The 20,678-nt window shown below is 42.3% G+C and overlaps 3 protein-coding genes across 3 annotated transcripts; 2 read left to right on the top strand and 1 right to left on the bottom strand.

Moving 5' to 3' along the window:
* Nucleotides 1–219: 219 nt before the first annotated feature.
* On the bottom strand, nt 220–2,203 carry fam43a (family with sequence similarity 43 member A). Its single transcript, XM_069694660.1, has 2 exons — nt 2,134–2,203; nt 220–2,017 (listed from the first exon to the last, which is right to left on the bottom strand). The coding sequence occupies exon 2, from the start codon at nt 1,986–1,988 to the stop codon at nt 948–950; it is 1,041 nt and encodes a 346-aa protein (XP_069550761.1). The 5' UTR covers nt 1,989–2,017; nt 2,134–2,203; the 3' UTR covers nt 220–947.
* Nucleotides 2,204–3,615: 1,412 nt separating this feature from the next.
* Nucleotides 3,616–11,338, top strand: lsg1 (large 60S subunit nuclear export GTPase 1). Its single transcript, XM_069694661.1, has 14 exons — nt 3,616–3,823; nt 5,832–5,958; nt 6,381–6,501; nt 6,880–6,966; nt 7,167–7,253; nt 7,354–7,414; nt 7,799–7,975; nt 8,193–8,522; nt 8,756–8,857; nt 8,951–9,085; nt 9,228–9,360; nt 9,686–9,765; nt 10,392–10,565; nt 10,720–11,338. Exons 1-14 carry the CDS (start codon nt 3,725–3,727, stop codon nt 10,897–10,899), a joined length of 1,893 nt encoding a protein of 630 aa, XP_069550762.1. The 5' UTR covers nt 3,616–3,724; the 3' UTR covers nt 10,900–11,338.
* A 797-nt stretch (nt 11,339–12,135) lies between these two features.
* Nucleotides 12,136–18,842, top strand: tmem44 (transmembrane protein 44). Its single transcript, XM_069694604.1, has 10 exons — nt 12,136–12,372; nt 12,453–12,579; nt 12,659–12,749; nt 12,969–13,150; nt 13,478–13,564; nt 13,676–13,846; nt 14,053–14,205; nt 14,498–14,587; nt 14,727–14,840; nt 18,594–18,842. Exons 1-10 carry the CDS (start codon nt 12,188–12,190, stop codon nt 18,780–18,782), a joined length of 1,389 nt encoding a protein of 462 aa, XP_069550705.1. The 5' UTR covers nt 12,136–12,187; the 3' UTR covers nt 18,783–18,842.
* The last annotated feature ends 1,836 nt before the right edge of the window (nt 18,843–20,678 follow it).

The raw sequence follows: 20,678 nt of genomic DNA, 5'->3' as shown, positions 1-20,678 counted from the left end.
AATGTCGTGTTCTTCTCTCTTCATCATTGTTTCACTTTTATTCAGCAGTGTCTGTCTGACCTCATTTTCAGACACTCAAGGTAAATCCCCACTCAAAACGTGGCCTACTTATTATAACACAAATCTAACCTACATATAACATCCAACCACTTTATATAATTTTCTTTTTTTTATTGATAATTCTTTGAGGTTCACATAACAAACCACATTATATATATATTTTTAAAAATAACATATTTATACTTAAAACATCTTTACATCTCAATACATAAAGGTATTTTCTCTTTTGCACAGCAAAGATATGACATTTATGTTTCAGACAACATACCAAGAGACATTATGTACATTGTAGTCAACATAATACTTCAATGAATAGTACAACAGTGCAAAATAAAAACTGGTGAACAGGCTGTTACAAAAGCGCCCTGACGGGAAAATTAAGGATGCCTGTTTCGACCCACTGAACCACTGAAGAACAAAACGTGCTGTAAAAACGGAATGGTGTTTTTGGATCATGATGAGCATGTTTCACAAAGAAAAATGCCTTTTTCATATGAGAAAAAAAAAACGTTGGGTAAACAAGCTGGATGCTACAACAAATCCTCTTAAATAAAAGAGATGGAATTAGTGCTGTGCGTCTGAGGGCGCACTGGGATTTTGTTGGTTAAACCAGACTTCTCTCAAATGTGCATGTACTTGTTTTTCTGTTTTTTCTGCGTTTACACTATCGTCAAATATCATTTAGTATCTCAACTATATGTTGCATTTGTCCCAGAACCCCAGACGATCTTTTCTGGATCCTCTCAAGAGTCGTGGAGGCACAGTTAAGACAAACAATCTCCAACTCGAAGTTAACAACGAGTTGCATTGTTCAACAGTAAGCCACGAGTTAGTGTTTCTTGTGGAGACATCGTGGCTCAACAAAACAACAAGAAATGCCAGAAGTTTCAGGCAATCCCCTGCACCTTCACCTCCTCAACCCCATTAGTGAGTGGAGGGGGCTCCTGGTTGCTCTCTATGGAGGATTCACTCCCCGTGCTCTCTCCGGAGAGAAGTCTGGTGACTCTGAGGTCCGCTTTCAGTGTCTGCACGTCGTTTCCTATGCTCATCTCTCCCAAGTCATTAATTATCTGAGTCAACTCCTGTTTACCGTTGGCTACACAATCACGGTCCGTGTCCAGAATGTCCTCACATTCAAAGTGCATCGCTTTCTCCTCTTCTTCCTCCCCGACCAAGTCCTCTGTGATGGAGCCCAGCTTGGGCGCGCTCCGGCTGCGCTCCACCGGGGGTTTGTAGTAACACTGTCCGTTCAGCAGCTTCCGAAGCGGGACCAACGGGATGGTTTGTTCCCCTATGAGCTGCTGCTGCTGGTGCCTGGCATCGTCCCTCCGCTTTAGTCTTTTGAACTCGGCCAGGGCTGTGGCCGAGGTCTGGTACAGCAGCAGCGCCATTGCCTTTGCTTTCTCCGGCTTGGACACCAGCACTGCGTGGCAGCGCAGCATCACGGCCTTGTGCTTCATCTCGTGCCTGTATATCCAAGCGAAAATCTTAGGTAGCCGCGGGTCCGCGACGCAGTAGGTTATCCGGTGCAGCAAGTACAAGTGTCCCGGCCTCCTGGCCTTGTCATCCACATGCACCATCCGGATGCCCTGCGAGCTGATGGTCAGCCTCATCTTAGTGCCGTTCTTTCCCATCTCGCTTTTGCCCCAGATCTTGCTCACCGCCACGTCTGTGCAGCCGTCTCCTTTGGACTGGATTGTGGTGGCGTTGCCCAGGTAGAGCACCGTGTATGTGGGGTCCTCACTGGTGATCTTGACCTTTTTCCTTTTCGACTTGAACATGCTGCCCACCCTGTTGAGTGCGCTCTCGGGGCAGGACTTGGCGAAGGAGGTGAGCGCCGAGTAGTTGAGACTCACCGCATAGCCCTTCTGCTTGGACTGCTTGTCTTCCTCAATCAGGTCGAACTTATTCTTCTTCCAAGGCAGCATTTTGTTGCTGATCCCAGTCAACAGTAACACTGAGAGAGAAAGAAAAAAAAACAACTTTTTATTACTACTAAATCCTAGAAGCGTTTGGTCTCTGTCGGGTCATTTATGAGCTACTCTATGAGAACTGAACGCAAAGAAACCGTACATCATCTGTCCATTTTCTGAAGTGCTCCCATCCATTGTCATGTCTACCGTCCTAACTCATCGCAGAGCAGTGTACAGTTTGACGGATTGGGACAAGTTTCACCATTTATATGCAGGAAGAAACCATTTCAGCGTGACTGCGGGGTGGGGGTGGGGGTTTGGAGGGGAGGGGGTGGGACTGAACCAAGTGAGAACACACCTCTATTGGAGACTGTTCATTGAGTCGCTCAGGTTTTTCTGCTGCTTCCCCTGGCTGCTGCACAATTCTTTTTATACGGTTAAAATAAATACTTTTTAAATGATTAAAAACTGCTACAGGCATAAACATTGATTATTTAGGCTAAGTTGCATGAAACAGTTAGACATCATAACATTTAACAACAAAACTTTAACATTAGTTACCAAAGACACCTGGTAATAATATTTCCTTTTCATATTGCTATGCAGAAATATCACAAATCTAAATTCCTGTAAGTTATAAGTGGAGAAGATTGACACATGAAGCGATAATTTCTTCTAAAATGTCAGTTGAATACAAAAAAAAAATAAAGTTTCCGTATAGGTGATGGATTTGTTTGTCACATTTCCACCTCCAACAAATGAGTAAAATTACACTATTTGTATGTGTGTGTGTGTGTGTGTGTGTGTGTGTGTGTGTGTGTGTGTGTGTGTGTGTGTGTGTGTGTGTGTGTGTGTGTGTGTGTGTGTGTGTGTTTTAACAATTTTTACAAGTTAGATTTAGAATAAAATTTCCCTTTAACAGGCCTTTGGGTACTCTTACAGAAATGTAAATTTAAATTCCATGTAAGTGCTCCTCTTCCTCAATGAAACTAATTAAATCAACGTTAACGTTCAATAATCTTGTACAGCATATAACTCTTAAACAGACAGTATTCACGAGTCAATGTCAGTTCTTCCTATTGGTTTATCTGAAAAGCAGCTTTTATATTGAATGTGAAGAAGGTAGAAGACCCACTCTGATTTTGCTGTGTTGTGCTGCCATCTGTTGGTCCTCTTCAGAAGTGCGTTTGTTAATCTTGTGTGCGCGTGTGTGGGAGAGGATTTATGTGTTACTTTTGTGCAAAATGAACCAAACCTTTATTTTGAGAATTTCATTCTACTTTGACATATTAGCGAGCTTTTCACAAAGCATAACTAGTCAGGTATTTACAGAAACCTGACCAGTTATCCATCCGGAACCATAGTGTTACCGTCCGTGTTTCTTCAGGGCGCATTTAATAGGTCGGCAGGTAACAGGAATGTACCACCAAAGACATATGCGTATCATATATACTTTACTATCCCTGCCCACAATAAAAAAAATGAGACATTAAAGTATCTCAAGAACTTGTCAGATTTATTAATCAGTTTAAATATGAACAAAAATGGCTGTTATGAAATACCTTTACGTTCCAGCGTTACCCGAATGGAACTGTCCGTATATTGACTTCATTGGTTTGTCCCACTTCCGGTTTTTCCGACAACAACGCAGTGCACATGGAGAACAGTAGCTACTGACAAATTCGGTGTTTTTGTTCTCTTCAGTTTATATTTCTGCAGTGCTTTGTGACGTAACAGCGTCAGAAGTGATTATGGGCAAGAAGAAGGCAGGTGGAGGAGGCGGACTGGGCAGAGCTCTGATGAAGGAGCGACTCCAGGCAGGCCGAGGAAACAAGAGGGGCAACACCTGGGTATGACACGGTTACAACGTGCTCATGTTAAATACGTGAAAATATGTCATAGAAGATAGCTGTCTGCCAGTTCATAATATATTTGTATGCTCTGACACTCGGAGCTGTTACATTAGTATGTTTCGTTTGCTAATGTCAAACTGCCTTAGGAAGATGCAATTTTACTGATAATTTGCATAGAAGAAATGTGAATTCACGAATCTAAACGATATTGTTAATAAATAGGCGCCTGCAGTAAATTTTGTCTTTTAAATATATTATCCAAGAGCATGTTTTACTCGTCATTTCAAGGGGTGTATGTTCGAAGAGTTGCTGGGCCTGCTAATATTCAACACGGTGTGGTTTGGTGCAAGACAATAATGGGAATATAAACCTTAACAGCCATTTGGCAAAAATGCAGTATTTTACAGAGTTACTTTTATATATTAGATATGCTTCTTCAGTAGTACTCACTGCAATTCAGACTAATGTGCAGTTTGTTATAATTGCCCCCCCCCCCCCCGGAGAGCTACGCACAGCGGCATTGTTATTGTTTACTCGCGTGATCAGCTGTTCGCGCTGAGTAGGCCTCTACTGCTGCTGCCCGGAGCGAGGCCTGAAATCCCGGACGAACTTCGGAGAAGACGTCGGGGTTGCAGAGCTGGAGCTAAACTGAAGGCGAAGAGGAGGAGATTTAAACCATCGGTACCGGCGATCTTAATGGGGAACGTGAGGTCCTTGAGCAACAAGACGGACGAGCTCGGCGCGCTGGTAAAGACCCAGCGGGAATACCGGGAGTGCAGCATCATGTGTTTCACCGAGACATGGCTGCACTCACATTTCCCGGACCACAGCGTGGCCGTACCCGGCTTCAGGACTGGGTTAGGGTCTGTGAACACACCACCGCACTGCTTCCCCAACAACAAGCCGTGGATCACAGGGACGAGCTCAGGAGAGTTCAGCATGACCTGAAGGAGAAGCTGAGAGAGGTCAAGGACTCCTACAGGAGAAAGCTGGAGGCCAAACTCCAGCAGAACAACGTGAGGGAGGTGTGGACCGGTATGAAGGAGATTACTGGGTTCAAAGGGAGAAAGAGAGAGAGACAACCAGGGGGCTCCCTGGAGAGGACCAATGAGCTAAACTGTTTCTTCAACAGGTTTAGTTCACCACCCTCATCTGTCTCCTCCACACCTTACACCTCCAGAACACCTCTGCTCTCCCCCCTCTGCCCCCCCGGTGAGCTGCATAGAGCCCTCAATCTCAAAGGGCTCTTCCTCCATCGACACCAGGTGGACATGGTTGAGGAGTACAAGTACCTGGTGTCTCCATCGACAACAGACTGAACTGGAAGACCAACATCAACGCTGTCTACAAGAAGGGGATGAGTCGACTCTTTTTCTTGAGGAAACTTCGATCCTTCAATGTGTGCAGCAAGATGTTGGAGATGTTCTACCAGTCTGTTGTGGCCAGTGCATTGTACTTCGCTGTGGTCTGCTGGGGGAGCAGCATTGGAGCCGGTGACACCAACAGACTTAACAAACTGGTTAAGAAGGCCGGCTCCATCATCGGCTACAATCTGGATAGTCTGGAAAAGGTGGTGGAGAGGAGGACGCTGAGGAAACTATTATCCATATTGGATAATCCTGACCACCCTCTCCACCACCTGCTGCAGGGACAGCGGAGCACTTTCTCCAAAAGACTCCTCCAGCTCCGCTGTCACAAGGACAGATACAGGAGATCATTCCTGCCCACCGCAATTAGACTGTACAATAACTCACCTCTGGCAAAATCCATCACACAACAATAACACTGTTGTCTGTGTTTCTTGGTTGTTTGTATATAATATATATAGATATATACTGTACTGTATATACTGTGCTTTTTATATTTAATATTTTTTACTGTTATTTTATTGCTTTTTATTATTCTATTATTATCTTATTGCTTCCTGTATGCTGCTGTAGTGAAAAAAATTCCCCTCGGGGATTAATAAAGTAACTACCTAACCTAACCTGGTTCACGTTTCCAGCTCCACACCAGTGAACTGAACGATGGCTATGACTGGGGACGGCTGAACCTGCAGTCCGTGACAGAACAAAGCTCCATGGATGACTTTCTGGCCACTGCTGAACTGGCAGGAACAGAGTTTGTTGCAGGTAAGCAAAACCCCACTTAAACTCATGTTAAGTTTTTCAGTTGTATATTGTACATTTTGGTTCTAGCCAAAGAATGTAGGTCATTTTCACTTACTAATCATGGCATGCTGTACTCACGGTCCCAATACGTACCATTCTCTGACATGGTTCAAGTATACAGACATCACATCCAACTGAATGCGAATATCACTGTTGATTCTTGTCTTTCAAACCAAATTCGCGCTGGTTGCTAACCTCGCTAGTTGTGTGTTATGCTTTGCTGTGTTTCATGCAGCTTCCTTGGATTTATCCACAAATATAAAACTGACAGAAGTGTTGTTGTTTTTTCTGTGTCCTAAAGAAAGTTGGAATTTGGGACGTTCAAAGTTTATTTTGTTTTGCTGCTATTTCTGCCGGTTTAATTTTTTTCTTTGTTTTCCTAGAGAAACTCAATATCAAGTTTGTGCCAGCCGAAGCTAGAGCAGGCTTATTGACAGCTGAGGAGAAAACCAAGCTGAAGAAGCTGCACGAAGACAACAAGCATTTCCTCAGAATTCCCCGACGGTAAGTTCAACAGATTTGATTTCATAATGTAGCAAGGTTGGTGCCACCGGGGTCTCTCCTGGACACAGATGACACACTCAGTCTTACGTTCAGGTGTAAAATGCTTTTATTTGCCCGGCCCATACACCAATGTCCTCGTGCAACCGCTTCCTCCTCCTCCTCCTCCTTCTCCCTGCTCCCCTTTATTAGGGGAGAGCTCATCAGTCCGTATTCGGCTCAGCTGTGCTCATTACACCTGCCCGGCACCGTTCCCTGAACCACTCCTCCCACTCTCTACCCCCTGCAGCTGAGCTAACCACACCCCCGCCACCGCACATAACATCGACGTCTACAGCATTTTGCATTTGCAGGTGTCATTATGTCTTTCCTTGTTTCCAGCCCCCACTGGGATGAAAGCACCAGTCCAGATGCTCTTCAGCTGGCAGAGAAAGACAGCTTCTTGGAGTGGAGGCGAGAGCTCGCACAGTATGTAATGTATTCTCACTTCTAAGCCACCTTTTCTAATAAAAAAGCAACGTGGTGATCCAGTGATTGCATGTTAAATAACTCGGAAATGTTTTCCACATTTAAGATTTGTTTTGTTGCATTTTCTAATATAAAGCTTATCATACATTTGTATTTGATTATCAGTGTTAGTAATCTAACTACAAGTGTAATTTCCAAAGGCTGGAAGAAGAACAGAAGTTAATTCTCACCCCATTTGAGAGGAACCTTCAGTTCTGGAGACAGCTGTGGAGAGTGATTGAGAGGAGGTACAACCAAAATCCATCTTCTGCTGCCGTCAGTTCGAATCAGTAGTTAATGTCTTCATGTGATGCTAAAGGCAAAGTCATTTTCATGTTTTGCTTTTAGTGATGTCGTCGTTCAAATCGTCGATGCGAGAAATCCTCTGCTGTTCCGATGTCTTGACCTGGTAAGTGCTTTACTTCTCTTTCCCATGTTTCTTAATGACAGTTGTCTGCGTTAGGATGCACATATACATGGTCAAAGTGCTGGTGCATTCATTTTTATACAGTTACTATTTCATTTTATGCTTTTTGTTGAGTATCAACTTCTTTTGTGTTTTTATTCTTCACTGAGTTTTTCACCTCCAGAAATATGTTCAAAGACCTTCATTTAATTGTTTTTAAATTAAAAAAAAAAAAATGGAATATAAGAACTAAAACCAAAATTTCTTTAGTTTCATTTTCACACGAGGATAATATGAGAGCCTATATTTAGCTGTGGCATTGTATCAAGTTGAGCTTTTGGGTGATGTTGCTGTAACTCGTTCTTTTTCCCTGTTTTGTGCCACCAGGAGGCATATGTGAGAGAGGTGTCAGGGGACAAGGTGAACATGCTTCTGGTGAACAAGGCAGACCTGCTGACCCGGGAGCAGAGGCAAGCCTGGGCCAAGCATTTTGAGAAGGAGGGGCTGAGGGCAGTTTTCTGGTCTGCGCTGGCTGAGGGCGATAGGCTGGATGCCGAGGAAAAGGTGAGGAGGAGGATGCTTCATGATCTGTACTCTGAGCTGTGGATTATATTGTTTGTGTCAATATATATTTACAGTCTTTGGATGAATATAACTCTCTGGACTCGCATTCCTTATTCATGGGGAGCTGGATGTTATCAGATTGTTTTGCAGAAAAGATTTCAGCATGTTCAGACTGGTTTCTGCCTATGGACATAGTTGAAAACAGCTCTTCTCACAGGGCATGGAGGTGGATGATCCGGAGTGTGTAGAGAGTGATCCGGAAGAAGGACAGCCGGATAATGAAGACCTGAGTCAAAAAGGAGCAGAGGAAGAGGAGGGAGAAGAGAGTGATGTAGAGGAAGAGCAGCGGGAAATGGTAACTGTGGATGAGGAAGACTGGCACACCTGCTCAGAGAATGAATGGGAAGCAGAGGAGGGGGCTGCTGGTTCATCCAACAAATCCTTCCACAACTCAAGCCGACTGCTGCACAAGGATGAGCTGCTGGACATGTTCAAGTCTGTTCACAACGGACCCAGGTCTAAAGAAGGACAGCTGACGGTGGGACTGGTGGGTAAAATAATCTGTCTATCAATCTGCAATAAAATGCAAGCTGTGATCAAGTTACACTGTGCATTTTTTAGACTGATTATTTCATTTTCATGGATGGAGATTGCCGGAATCAGATGCAGTAAAAAAAAAAAAAAAAAAAAGTTTTTGAGGGATGGAAAGAAGCTCTACACATTCCACAGCACCGACCTATTTCTGACTTCTTAAATTTACATCCTGTTTGTATTCGACAGGTCGGCTATCCTAATGTGGGAAAGAGTTCCACCATCAACACTATTTTAAGGAACAAGAAGGTGTCTGTTTCAGCCACTCCTGGACACACCAAACACTTCCAGGTACAGGGACATTTACCACATGTTTTCAGCTCATGGATCACATCAACAAAAAGTTGAAGTTGTAGTTTTTTGTTTTTTTTTGTTTTATTCCAGACCCTCTATGTGGAGCCAGGCCTGTGTCTCTGTGACTGCCCAGGTCTAGTCATGCCCTCCTTTGTTTCTACTAAAGCTGAGATGATCTGCTGCGGGATTCTGCCCATTGACCAGATGAGAGATCACGTACCTGCAGTCTCCCTTATATCCTTCATTTTACATAAAACTAGAGTCAGCTAATGCCGCTGACATCACTTTACAATGTTATAGGTGTATGTTTAAATGCCAAACCATGTGCATTATCAGTGGACGCTTGCAGTGCTTCGGTCCTTAATAGATTTTTTACATATGTCAGTCAGTCCCTCGGCACGTGTTAGAAGGCACCTACGGCATCAACATCATCAGACCACGAGAGGACGAAGACCCCGACAGGTCCCCCACCTCCGAGGAGCTGCTGATGGCTTATGGATGTGAGGCTTCCAGACATTTATAGTGTTTCTGTAGAGAATAAATCAATAATAGACAACAACTGAACTCTGAATAGAAACGGGATCCATCACCTCGTCTTTATATTAGTTTATAGAACACTGTGTCATAGACTTGGTTCTATTTCTTGTTTCCCCTCTTCATGTCTTTTTGTTTATTTTTCCAACATCGTTTCACATGAATGTGTTTTGTCTATTTTTGTGTTTGTATATTGCGCTTTTTTTTTTTTTTTTTTTTTTTTTTTTTTTAACTGTGGTTATAGATAAGAGCTGTATAAAGTTTATTATTCTGTCTTTTCTTGTATTTCAGACATGAGAGGTTTCATGACAACGCACGGCCAGCCTGATCAGTCCAGATCAGCGCGGTACATCCTGAAGGATTATGTTAATGTGAGTTTCACAGCTGGGTCAGATGTGGGTTCAAATGAATACAACCAGGTTGCTTGTTTTTGGTTACTTTTCTTCAGTTGGTGGGCAATTTTTGAGTCACAACGAGGGACTATGCACCGAGTTCTAACATGTATAAACAGTCTCTTAAAAGTCAGTGGAAAAGACATCTAAATTATGAATCCAACCAGCAAAATTAAAGTGATCTTTCACCTCCAGCTGTCATATTACATTACATTTTATTTAGCTGACGCTTTTATCCAAAGCGACTTACAACATACCGATAGTACACCATTGGGAGCAATTTTTTTAGGGTTCAGTATCTTGCTCAAGGACACTTAGGCATGTGGACAGGAGGAGCTGGGGATCGAACCACCAACCTTCAGATTAGTGTGCAACCCACTCTACCGACTGAGCCACAGCCTCCTCTGTACAGCTGTATATTTAAATAGACAGTAACGGCCTTCCATTGTGTCATTTCAGGGTGTAGCTGTTATGTAAAATTATTTTGTAACCAGTGATTAACATTTTATGATTTTACCAATTGTTGCAATCTCATCAATTAATTAACTCCAAACATGTGAATCCTGGATGACGCTCACCAACACTCTCAATGTTTACCTCTGCAGGGCAAGCTTCTGTACTGCCATCCTCCTCCTCATATTGATGCTGAAGACTTCCAGCCACAACACAACAAGTTCCAGAGCAGAGATTTAGAAAACTGTGACCTCTCTACAGAAACAAACTCGCAGCATAAAATCAAGAGAATTGAAAATGTAGTTGACAAGAACTTCTTCCATCAGGTAAAAGGCACCTACTTACCTCTTACTCGTTTGGAAAAATGCCTGTATATTAGTTATTTTTGTCGGAATAACCTTGTGTGTAAGTATGGCTGCAGCTGAGAGGCTGTTTATTATAAAATGAAATGCTTTATTACTGATAGACTTCTCTCTTTAGGAGAATGTGCGGGCGCTCTCCAAAGGAGTTCAGTCCGTCATGGGCTACAAACCAGGCAGTGGACCTGTCGGCCCAGGAAAAACTCAATCAGAGATGGTGGTGGGCAAACCCTGGAAAAAACATGGCAACCGGAACAAGAAGGAGAAAGTACGCCGGATTACTAAGCATCTGGAGGCCTGATGATGATCTGAAATCGAAGCCTTTTAAATTGAAGAACATTTCAACCGAACTGGAAAACCCTCAAGTGCAGTTCACATGTGATTCCAAGGGAATTAATGCTGAGTACTACTGTTGGTAGATGAGGGCCCCTTAATCCTGCGAGTAGGGAAATGTCCGGCCATCTTGACATTAACTAATGAGGAGGGTAATCTGTCATGTAGTGCTCTGTTTTGAAGATCATATTGGTGCAATGCATTCCATCAACTGGATCACCAGTTGTACAGCAGCTGATGGACTCAACATCCAGAGGGTGTGGAATTTATAAGAAATTGAAATAAAATCTTTAGTACAGTCAAAAGAGACCACACACTCTTTATTAATCAATAAAATTGCTGAATACAGTACTCCCTTTACTCACATAGTGATGATTTATGTTGTAGAATAAACTCAATATTCTCTATATACTCTCTGCTGTCACTTTACTACATTTCCATCTTTGATTAATGCTTCACTGCAATGTTGGAAAGGAAAAAAGACTGTATTTTAGGTCATATTTGGAACTTTCTCCGTTTTTTAAAAAAAAGCAAGAGTATGCCTTCAAAACTTTTTTCCACAAAGTAGTTCTCTAAAATCTTTTTATTTGTTGCAGTCATAAATACACATGCATGTGGGTCTTTGGGTCTCGTGTTTTATACCTGGTGGCGTTTAGGACTGCCAGTAGTTTTTTTTTTTTTTTATGTCTTGTTTTAACTTCAGTGAGTCTGTGATCGACCCCGCAGTCTTTTGAAAAGAGACGTGAATACGCATATATCTTGGGTTCTCCTGGCTTGACCTAGCCGCACCTGCTCAGCCAGGACCAGACAAGATCAAACCTCGTTTCACTCTGTTTTCATTGATTTTCTAATTCTGCTTTTGTGAAACAGCCCCCTTTGGTTCTTCCCACAGCATGTTTGTAAAGAGCAATTACTGAGCTCCCATATCACGACCATCATTGTGGGTGTCATACTTAAAAAGAGACCGCACCTGCAGGGCTTTGCAGTGATCCTGAACATTACTTAACCTCTGGGCAGGTGGGTGAGAACAAAAGCAGAACCTTTGCTTTTTGCAAAGACTTCAAATTGAGACATAATTTATCACAACGCACATGGTGACTTCTCCCAGTTAAGCCCCTCCTCCCTACAACAAGCGGGCCCTTTTTTAGTTCGCTCCTGTATGCGTTTGACGCACACGTTTGCACGTAGTTTGCGTGGGGAACGAGCACGGGTCAGTTTCTCTTCGATACGACGGAATGTAAACATTTGCGCTTAAAATGGAACGATATACATGGTTTACTGATGGTCAACCTGGAGGAAGCACCAACAATTTCCTGACCAATTTGATCACCTTTTGCTTGGATTCAGTGTCCACCTGTTTCTCTCGTGAAGCAGACGAACTTTGCGTCCCCGCTGGTCTCACTTTACTCTCCGCGCTGCTCTTACTGCTGTCATGTCCTCTGTAAGTGCATTTTGATTCACACTTTGCCCCAGTCATTTCATACAACAGTCCTGTCATTGAACCCGTGCTGGCTGTTTAAGGGCCGTGTACCAGAGGTGCAAATATCGGGGAGAGAGTCGGGGAGAAACCTTGATTGTCTTCTACTGCTTCCTCGGTAACCTGTGCAGCACAGTGGGAGCCATTCAGTCCAGACAGCTGCATATACAGGTATCACAGTTTTAACTAAAGGCTGTGTGATCTTTTGCATGCAGTAACGTGCTGTAACTTATTGCTATTCCCTCTGTAGATTTTGATGGGTGCTCTTGCTGCTGCTATTGATGCTGTGAATTGTATTGTGTGCTGCTTACCAGTGTTAATGTGCTGGAACTCAAGAACAGGTAAGTTTTAGAGAAATTCCATATTTCAATAATACAAAACTTAAGTTGTTTTTTTCCCCCAGACAATTTCAAACAAAGTACATCACGTAAATATTAGCAGCCAGCTGGCCAAACAGTAAAGATATTTATCAGAGAATCTCTACAGATATCCTTACAAATGAACAGGAGGCATGTTGGAACTGTTTCTAACTGTGACCATCTTCTCTGGAATTCCCTCAGAAAGGAGGCTGAGGATGATGAAGAGTCGGAGGAGACAGTATCTCCTAGCAGTGTGTGTGTTGCTGATGGTTACAGGAGACTTTCTGAAGTCCAGGGTCACCCAGCCGCAATCATTAAGTCCTGGCAGAGGGAGGAGACTGCTGTATGTCCCTCTCCACGTGTCCAGTTGGAGCCCTTTAATGGTGTGCTTGCACAGACAAATACATGTGGATAGTGAGCGGTGGAATGTGCTGAAATACTTTGCCGGGACATACAATTTGTCTATTTAGTCATGCTCAGTTGTATTTTATAGGTCTTAAATCCTGTCTCCACTGATCTCTGCCATGCTGCAGTTTTTTTTTATGCTGAATCTGTATACTTTTCAATACATTAAGTTAGATTTCACAGCAACAGTTTCTGCGCTGTGGATAAATATTGATGTCCTTCAGCCTTGTCTGTTTAGATATCCTACATATTCTTGCGTGATATTGTAGCTGACATTAGAACAACTTTATACTGTTCTTCTAAAGGACAACACTGAAATCCTGGGTTACATCCTTGGGCTGCTGTCCTTTGTCATCACCTGTTCCTCCAGGTTTCCTGCACTCTGCCGAGCAGTAAGTGACAAACAATACATGGGTGTCAGAGCCACTTAGAAACATGTTTCCCCAAAAGTGTTTCCAGTGATAATGACTTTCAAGGCCATGGCATTTACTTTTTCCCTTTAGTGCAGAGGACATACGTTGACCCCGGTAAACATTTTCTCTGGGCTGCTGTGCTCACTGGCTGGTGCCCTCTACACTGCTGCCATCCTCCTCTATGACACCAGGTTTGGGTTTCTGATAAGAGTCATGCCGTGGCTTCTGTCGTCAACAGGCTGCGTCACTCTGGACCTTCTCGTATCCTTTTGTAGCAGAGTTTCACTGCATCTCACTCCCTCTGTCTTGTGGCATTTACTCAATATTGATTCAACCTATGAGAGCATTCGCATGTTTTCAAGACAAAAAGTGGGCTCGTGTGCAATACAACTAGATTTAAATGACTCGATTGAATATGTAAATAGTACTGAGGTGTGATCTGTTGACCTTTAACCAGGCCCTGTCAGATTTTAGTCACTCATTGGTGCAAGAGAGGAAGCAGGCAGCGGCCTAGGAGGTTTTCTGCAGACATGGAGAGCCTTTTAGCTGACTCAGGCGAGGATAACATTGTTCTAAAGAGTAAGAGACAACAGCACATTCATTCATCAGCACAAACAAAAGTAAGTTTATTTCAACATTTCTTCTCTGTTGCATGTACAGGATTAGTACTTGCATTTACGACACCTTGGTCACAATGAGACTTCCCTCGTAGATAAAGTACTAATTGTTTTGTCTGTAACAATTGTGTGTACTAGAATTTTACTTATTGTCCCACTTAATTCAATTGTTTATCTGGATGTGGCATCTTAAATGGGCATAAAAGAGAAAAAATTAAGAATTTTTTTGCAAGAGTCATTTTACAAAATGTATGCTCATAATGCTCTCATTCATGTCTTGGTTTTAATATTGTAGTATCCAACCTTTCTGTCAAAGACAACAAATGTCCAGAAGATGACTGAGATGGGTCAATATATGGACATCAGTGTTCAACCTGCAAAAAAAGTAAGTAAATAATCTGGTGTGGCATTGCAGTGTACGATCATGTCTATATATTTTCTTCACCTCAATCAGTGTTATTCTTGCAATGGATGTGCTATTTTTTTTTTTTTTTTTAATGTTCCTTAACAATGTGACATGTAAGGGGGAGGAGGAGGAGGACGGGCCTCTCAACTGGATGGTGCGAGTGATCAAAGTCAACAGCCTCTACTCCTCAGATACATCCTATGACTCTTCAGTAGTCAGCTCTGATCTGGAGGTGGGTTGGACTTCTTTGGTAAAATCACTTGGATATGAAACAAACTGGAGGGTGACACAGAGATGCAGTGGTCAGCACTGTCGCCTTACAGTAAGAAGACTCTGGATTCGAACCCGCTGGTCTGCTGGGGCCTTTCTTTGTGGAGTTTGTATGTTCTCCCTCTGCATGGGTTTTCTCTGGGTGCTCTCTGGGTTCAGTAAGCTAACCAATTAGGGCAGAAATCTAAAAGAAATATTTCATCAATACATCCAATTTATTTCTGTTCTCCGCTGAGTTTCCTCTCTCCCTCACCCCAGGCGGTCGAGGCAGATGACCATCCACCTCTGAGCTTCCTGTTAAAAGGGAGTTTTTCCCCTCACACTGTCGGATGTTTTTCTTCCTGTTAAAGGGGAGTTCTTTCCTTCAAGCCGCTCATGTGGAAGTTGTTGAATCGTTGGGTTCCTTTGTATAATGTTGTAAGGACTTTACTATGTTAAGTGCCCTAAAATCACTTATGTTGTAATTTGACACTGTATAAGTAAAATTGAATTAAATTTAATGTTGAATCCCTAATAACCCAGATTCATTTCAAAGCAGTTCAGCAGTATTTAGTCATGTGAACACTTTAGATACCTGCCTCAGTTTTCTATTTCCTTTCATCTTGAAATTGTGTAGATTTACACAGATTTCTGCAACCTGTCAATCATCGTATTTTCAGGAACAGCGTTGCCTTTTGAAGTTACTGAAAAAGTGAAAACTATTTTGAACAGTGATTAACACTATGACGAGTACTTTTCACAGAGCGCCACTAGGTGGTGACAGCATGGTGTTTGTGGACTGAAAATATGAATGAGTAACTGAATGTTTGACTGCTGCTGCGTGACATACAAGGGGACTTGTGGCCTTGAATGAACTTCAGTGATGATCTGAAATCTGTTCCACTCATTACCCTCTCATGTGAGCTCACGTAACGAAGTTTTCGCTGACACACTACAGCACAGAGGTTCATGAAGCGGTGAAAGTTGAGACTGATGCTATCTGATGAATGTTTGACTAATTGAAGGGATTTGCGTTTTTTTATTCCAAGGCTGTTTTCTCTCGATGTAAACTGTCAGATTTGATGCCTCGCAGTCATTTTGACTCATTGTGATGAGAATACACATCTGGAGACGGCTTGTTAAAATTGTGGTCATTAATAGGACTGACAAAATGATTGTTTTCGTGCCACTGGATTGTTGTATTTTAATGAGATTATAATGTGTTATAAATCAATGGCGTTTACTTGTCTACTTATTAAAATCCAGCTGTGAGAAGAACTCGTAAGAAGAATGAATAGTCAAGACAGCGTTTCTGCTGCTGCCACCCAGTCTTAGTCCTTTTCACATGTGACTCTGGGGGAAGTAAGTCAGAAGACAGCCGTCAGAGGTTCTTGTAAGATGACAATAGTCAGCATTTTCTTTTAGGACTGATGAGTTGAAGTCTATGGAGAGACGTGTGTGCGTAAAGGCTGGTTTGTGGGTAAGAGTGCAGGATTTGTATTGTAACTTTTCTCTGCAGTGTAAAATAGTGCTCAGAATCAAATTGTATTGGCTAAGCAGCAAAACCAGTCTCGTTTTAGAGGACAGCGTACATTTATATAATTTTCCCTCTTTGAAATGCATAGTTTGAGTTTGCAAGGGGAGTGAAATTACAAGCTTTTTCTTTTTCTGGCCTTCACAACCACAAGAGAAAACTCCCTCACTGTGCTGCTGTCGAACGCCAAGCCATGGAGGATGTCATTTAATCAGAAACAAAGGCAAATGGTGCACAAACAATTGCAGGTTGATGCTGTTCACCAAACAGGAAAAAGCAAATGACGTGAATGCCCTTAGCACAGTTGGTTTGTTAGACAAGTCGGAGGGATTTAACAGTGTTCAAAATGTACAGAGAGTATATGTTGTACATGATAAAGAATACAGGGAAAACTCCTTTTCTTCAACTAAATCTAAAGTCCAGCTTTCACTGGTTGATGGAGGTCCATTCACCTAAAACACACTACAGGAGCTTTCCGAATATTCATTGTTCTGAGACCCAATCTTTAAACTTATTTTACAGAGCACTGTAACAGGCACGGAACTAATCTCTTGTGTCTGGTCTTTCTGATTTAAGAATATGGGAGGTAAATACTATGATTAACCCCTCTCTCTCTGACTCTCTTTCCACTTAAGAGTAAGAATTAACAGAGGCTGTCTACTTGGTGATATAATGGAAAGATAGTTTCCTTACTAGTTGACTCTGTGTAATGTTTAATGAATTCACGATAGAGTGAAACTGTCACTTTTTATATGGTTGGATTTTATTAAACCCAGAGCTGCTGCGATCAGACAGAAAATGATCATTGATCAGTACTTCCATAAAGTATTTTGCCTTCTTTACAAAATATCACCATAATCACTACTCATGGGAAAACCTAAAAAAAAAATTTGAGTGTGCTGCCTGCCTAAACTGAGAGTCAGTGCAGCCAGCAGCTTGAAATCTCTATTCTGCTGTGTGTTTCTTGCACATTTCTGCTCAGAGCTGGTTCTCGGCTGAGGGGTACAGTGATGGGTGGAATTGTTTGAGATTTGCCATGTGGCCCAAGTGGGAACAAGTGTTCTGCTGTAGATGATCTTTGACTAAAGACCAACATTGGGTTGGGTTGGGTCTGTCTGCCTAGGAAGTGGTGTGAAATGGTTGCCTTGTCTATAGGGGACTAGTGCTGCCCTCTGCTATTTTGGGAGATGTTTATGGTCTCTTGTGTGATGCCTGTTGGCCAGGAATTGAACTTTGTGAACAATGCTCAACCTTTTAAACTCTCATAATCTTTAACATTATAACACGGCACCTCAGAAAAGCAAGTCACACATATTCCTGTGCTCTAAACGGAGAACTCCTACCTGAAATGAATTTACTAACTCAGTTGAGCAAACTGCAGCTGCCCAGTTATACCTGTCAATTCAGCAAAACATACTTTTCTTTGTTCCTCAAAGGTACAATCACCTCCACAAGGCACCTAAATATCATCATTATAGAGATATAATTTTAAAAATTGCCTCCAAGACACGTTAGACTAGTAAAAGTAGCTACTTATTACTCTGCAGAGATTTGCGTAACCATTGACGGTTCAGTGCACCTGGGCCCAGGAGCTATCGGGCATGGACTGTCTCACACAGTCTTAAAAACAACCAATCAATAACATAACTAGAAACTGCAGTGATTATGATAGCTATATACACAACCTCTCCATCTTATGTAAAACACTTGAGGTTCAGCGTCGTAGCCTGTTTTATGTCCCTTTATTTGTCTCTATTGAAATGTTCCGAACGGCACACTATTATTTCCACCCATTACTTAGGCCTATTTGATTTGGTTTCTTTATTCTCAAAAGTAACCAAAGAAGGAGACTTGCTGGAAAATATTTTTTTGGTTGTCCAAAGACCTTGCTCCTTGTCATTTGTGATGGCTTGTGTTGTCCTCATAAAAAAACGTTCTCAACGGCTCAACCTTTAAGCAGGAAGCTCTTGGAAATGGACAACAAGTTAAGCTTGTCTAAATCTCTGTGTGTCTGTGTACACTTGAGCGTGTGCTTATGTTTGGGGCGTTTGAGGCGAGGGAAGGGGCCCATAAAAAATATTTGCACGGGAGCCAATCACAATCATACGCTGCAGTCCGTATATAAACTTGACACAATATAAAATCGTAACCCTTCTACTGTAACTCTCCATGATAACACTTTGACCTGTTTGTGTTTTTCAGTGGGAGTTCGAAGCAGCAGATGCACAATGGAGTGAACCAATTGCAAAACAACAGGAGGGGGAAGAGTTTCCCCTCCAAGAGTGGCCATCAAACCCCAAACCCTTCAACGTCTGCACATGCTCCATATCTAGACTCCCACAGAAAACTCTGTCTGGTACAGAAGAGCCTGCTGTAAGCTCGGCTAAATGAACTCTCGATCACGCACATCTGGTGTATTATTTGAGAATTAATTAAAAAGGCAAACACTGACCTGTTACCTGTCTTTTTTTTAGAGTTTAGCTAATGTGTGTATAGTACACTGTGACCTGAACTGACCAGCGTTGTTAAATTGATGTTGATTGGTTTTACCATAGGTGCATTAAGCTTTGCCACTGACTCATGGCTGTTCGTAGCCGAAGCTAACGCTAACATCAAACCCTCTGAGAACGCCGATATGTTCGGTAGATTTACCGTAAAGACCTTCCCCAATAAAACACTATCACTCCCCTGCTGCCATTCAAGGTTATTGGGTCATATCCTGTATTTTGCTAGTGGACCTGGGTTATCAGGGCTGGACTGGGAAAAGGGCCGGCAGAGTAGATAAGCTCCAGACTAGACGTCCAGGGCTTGTCTGTCCTCTCCATCATTCAGCAGACCTCTGTCCATCTGCTTGCTTCGAGGCCATGCAAGACGTTTCTGGAACAACATACCAGGGCATTTTTAACTGATGGGACTTCCTAATGCCTGATAACAAAACAATACACAGATTAAAGCATAGTTGTGAACTGTATTTCACTCCTCCCTGTTACATTTCCTCAAGTGACATGTCTGTCTGAGACAACTGATTGGGAAATAATTAATGAGATGTAACAAAGCAATTGCTGATATCAGCAGTAGATATTAATGTAACTCAACACCTTGTTCCGCTTGTAAACACAAGCCAGTAGGTTGGGAGATAATTCAGTATTATTTATTGAATATTATGTGGATGTTTTTGTTCTGCAAGTGATTAAATCAATGATCTTGTTCCCTCTGGAATTAAAAACTATCAAATTTAGTAGTTAAAGTTTTTGTCTGACAAATATGAAGAAATATGGGCCATGTACTGCATAACACATGAAAACGTTAACTGCTTTGATTATTGTATAGTGATTTTTGCCTGCATTTGTCACATCATGAAATCCCTCTCTATTTTGTGATCCTGTTTTCAGCCATGTTGCCGATCCCTGCCGATAGTAGAAATACTTCAGACATATCTAATTCAATCAATTCTTCTTATTTATTTATCAAACTGGGTTGCCCTCAGGGATGTGATTAGTGAACCCACTGTGGAAAGACATGCAGTGCTTCTTTCTCTTGGGTTGTCTATTGTTGCTGATGGATAGGAACGCATCCTGTGTAATTTGGCAAATCTGAATAAGATGAATCATTACACACATTGAGACAGTTTAACTGTCTTATGTTGTCAAATGTTTCTCCTGAACTTCACTGAAGCATTCCGTTTGTCTCTGTCTGTTTGGTTGTTTTACACCTGAGAATTTAAACTATTGACCATCTTGGTAATAGATCAAAATACAAGTCGCTGTTTTAGGGGTCTGATGCCATCACAAATGCTGAGCAAGCATTGCGCGATCTTTGGGCCTCATCTCTGTCCCTTCTGAGACTGGGCTTAAGGAAAACAAACTGAGCGTCCAACATAAAAAGGAGGAATTCTGTTTGCAAAAGTGATGAAGAGCCCGGATTAGCACATCTGAAGCAGCAGTGGGGAATGGGCCTTTCTGTTTTTCTTGGCCCGTGCGTCAATGATCACTCCACTGCAGACTGCATGGAAGATGCAGAATGATTTGGGCCTGCAGGACATTTTGTTCACCTTGCAAGTTGACCAGAAGAGGAGGAAGGGGAGGGGAAATTATTCAGGAGTTACACAATAGTCAGTGACTAAGCCAGGAATGAATCAAAAAACTTAACACTCATCAATGAACACATAGTTGTGACTGGATAACTCTGAATAAAGGATTATGTAATGGTGAGCTGCTTGTCTACTTTGTCAAAGGGGCCCTTGACCGATTTTACACATAAAGATATGAACAGTTTTTTGTAACAGTA

This window comes from Brachyistius frenatus, unplaced genomic scaffold, assembly GCF_029030835.1.
Source record: "Brachyistius frenatus isolate BFR_SWC_R1_liver_20210118 unplaced genomic scaffold, ASM2903083v1 Contig_18, whole genome shotgun sequence".
In the NCBI taxonomy this organism is placed as follows: Eukaryota; Metazoa; Chordata; class Actinopteri; family Embiotocidae; genus Brachyistius; species Brachyistius frenatus.
This window is presented reverse-complemented; position numbering and strand designations above follow the sequence as displayed.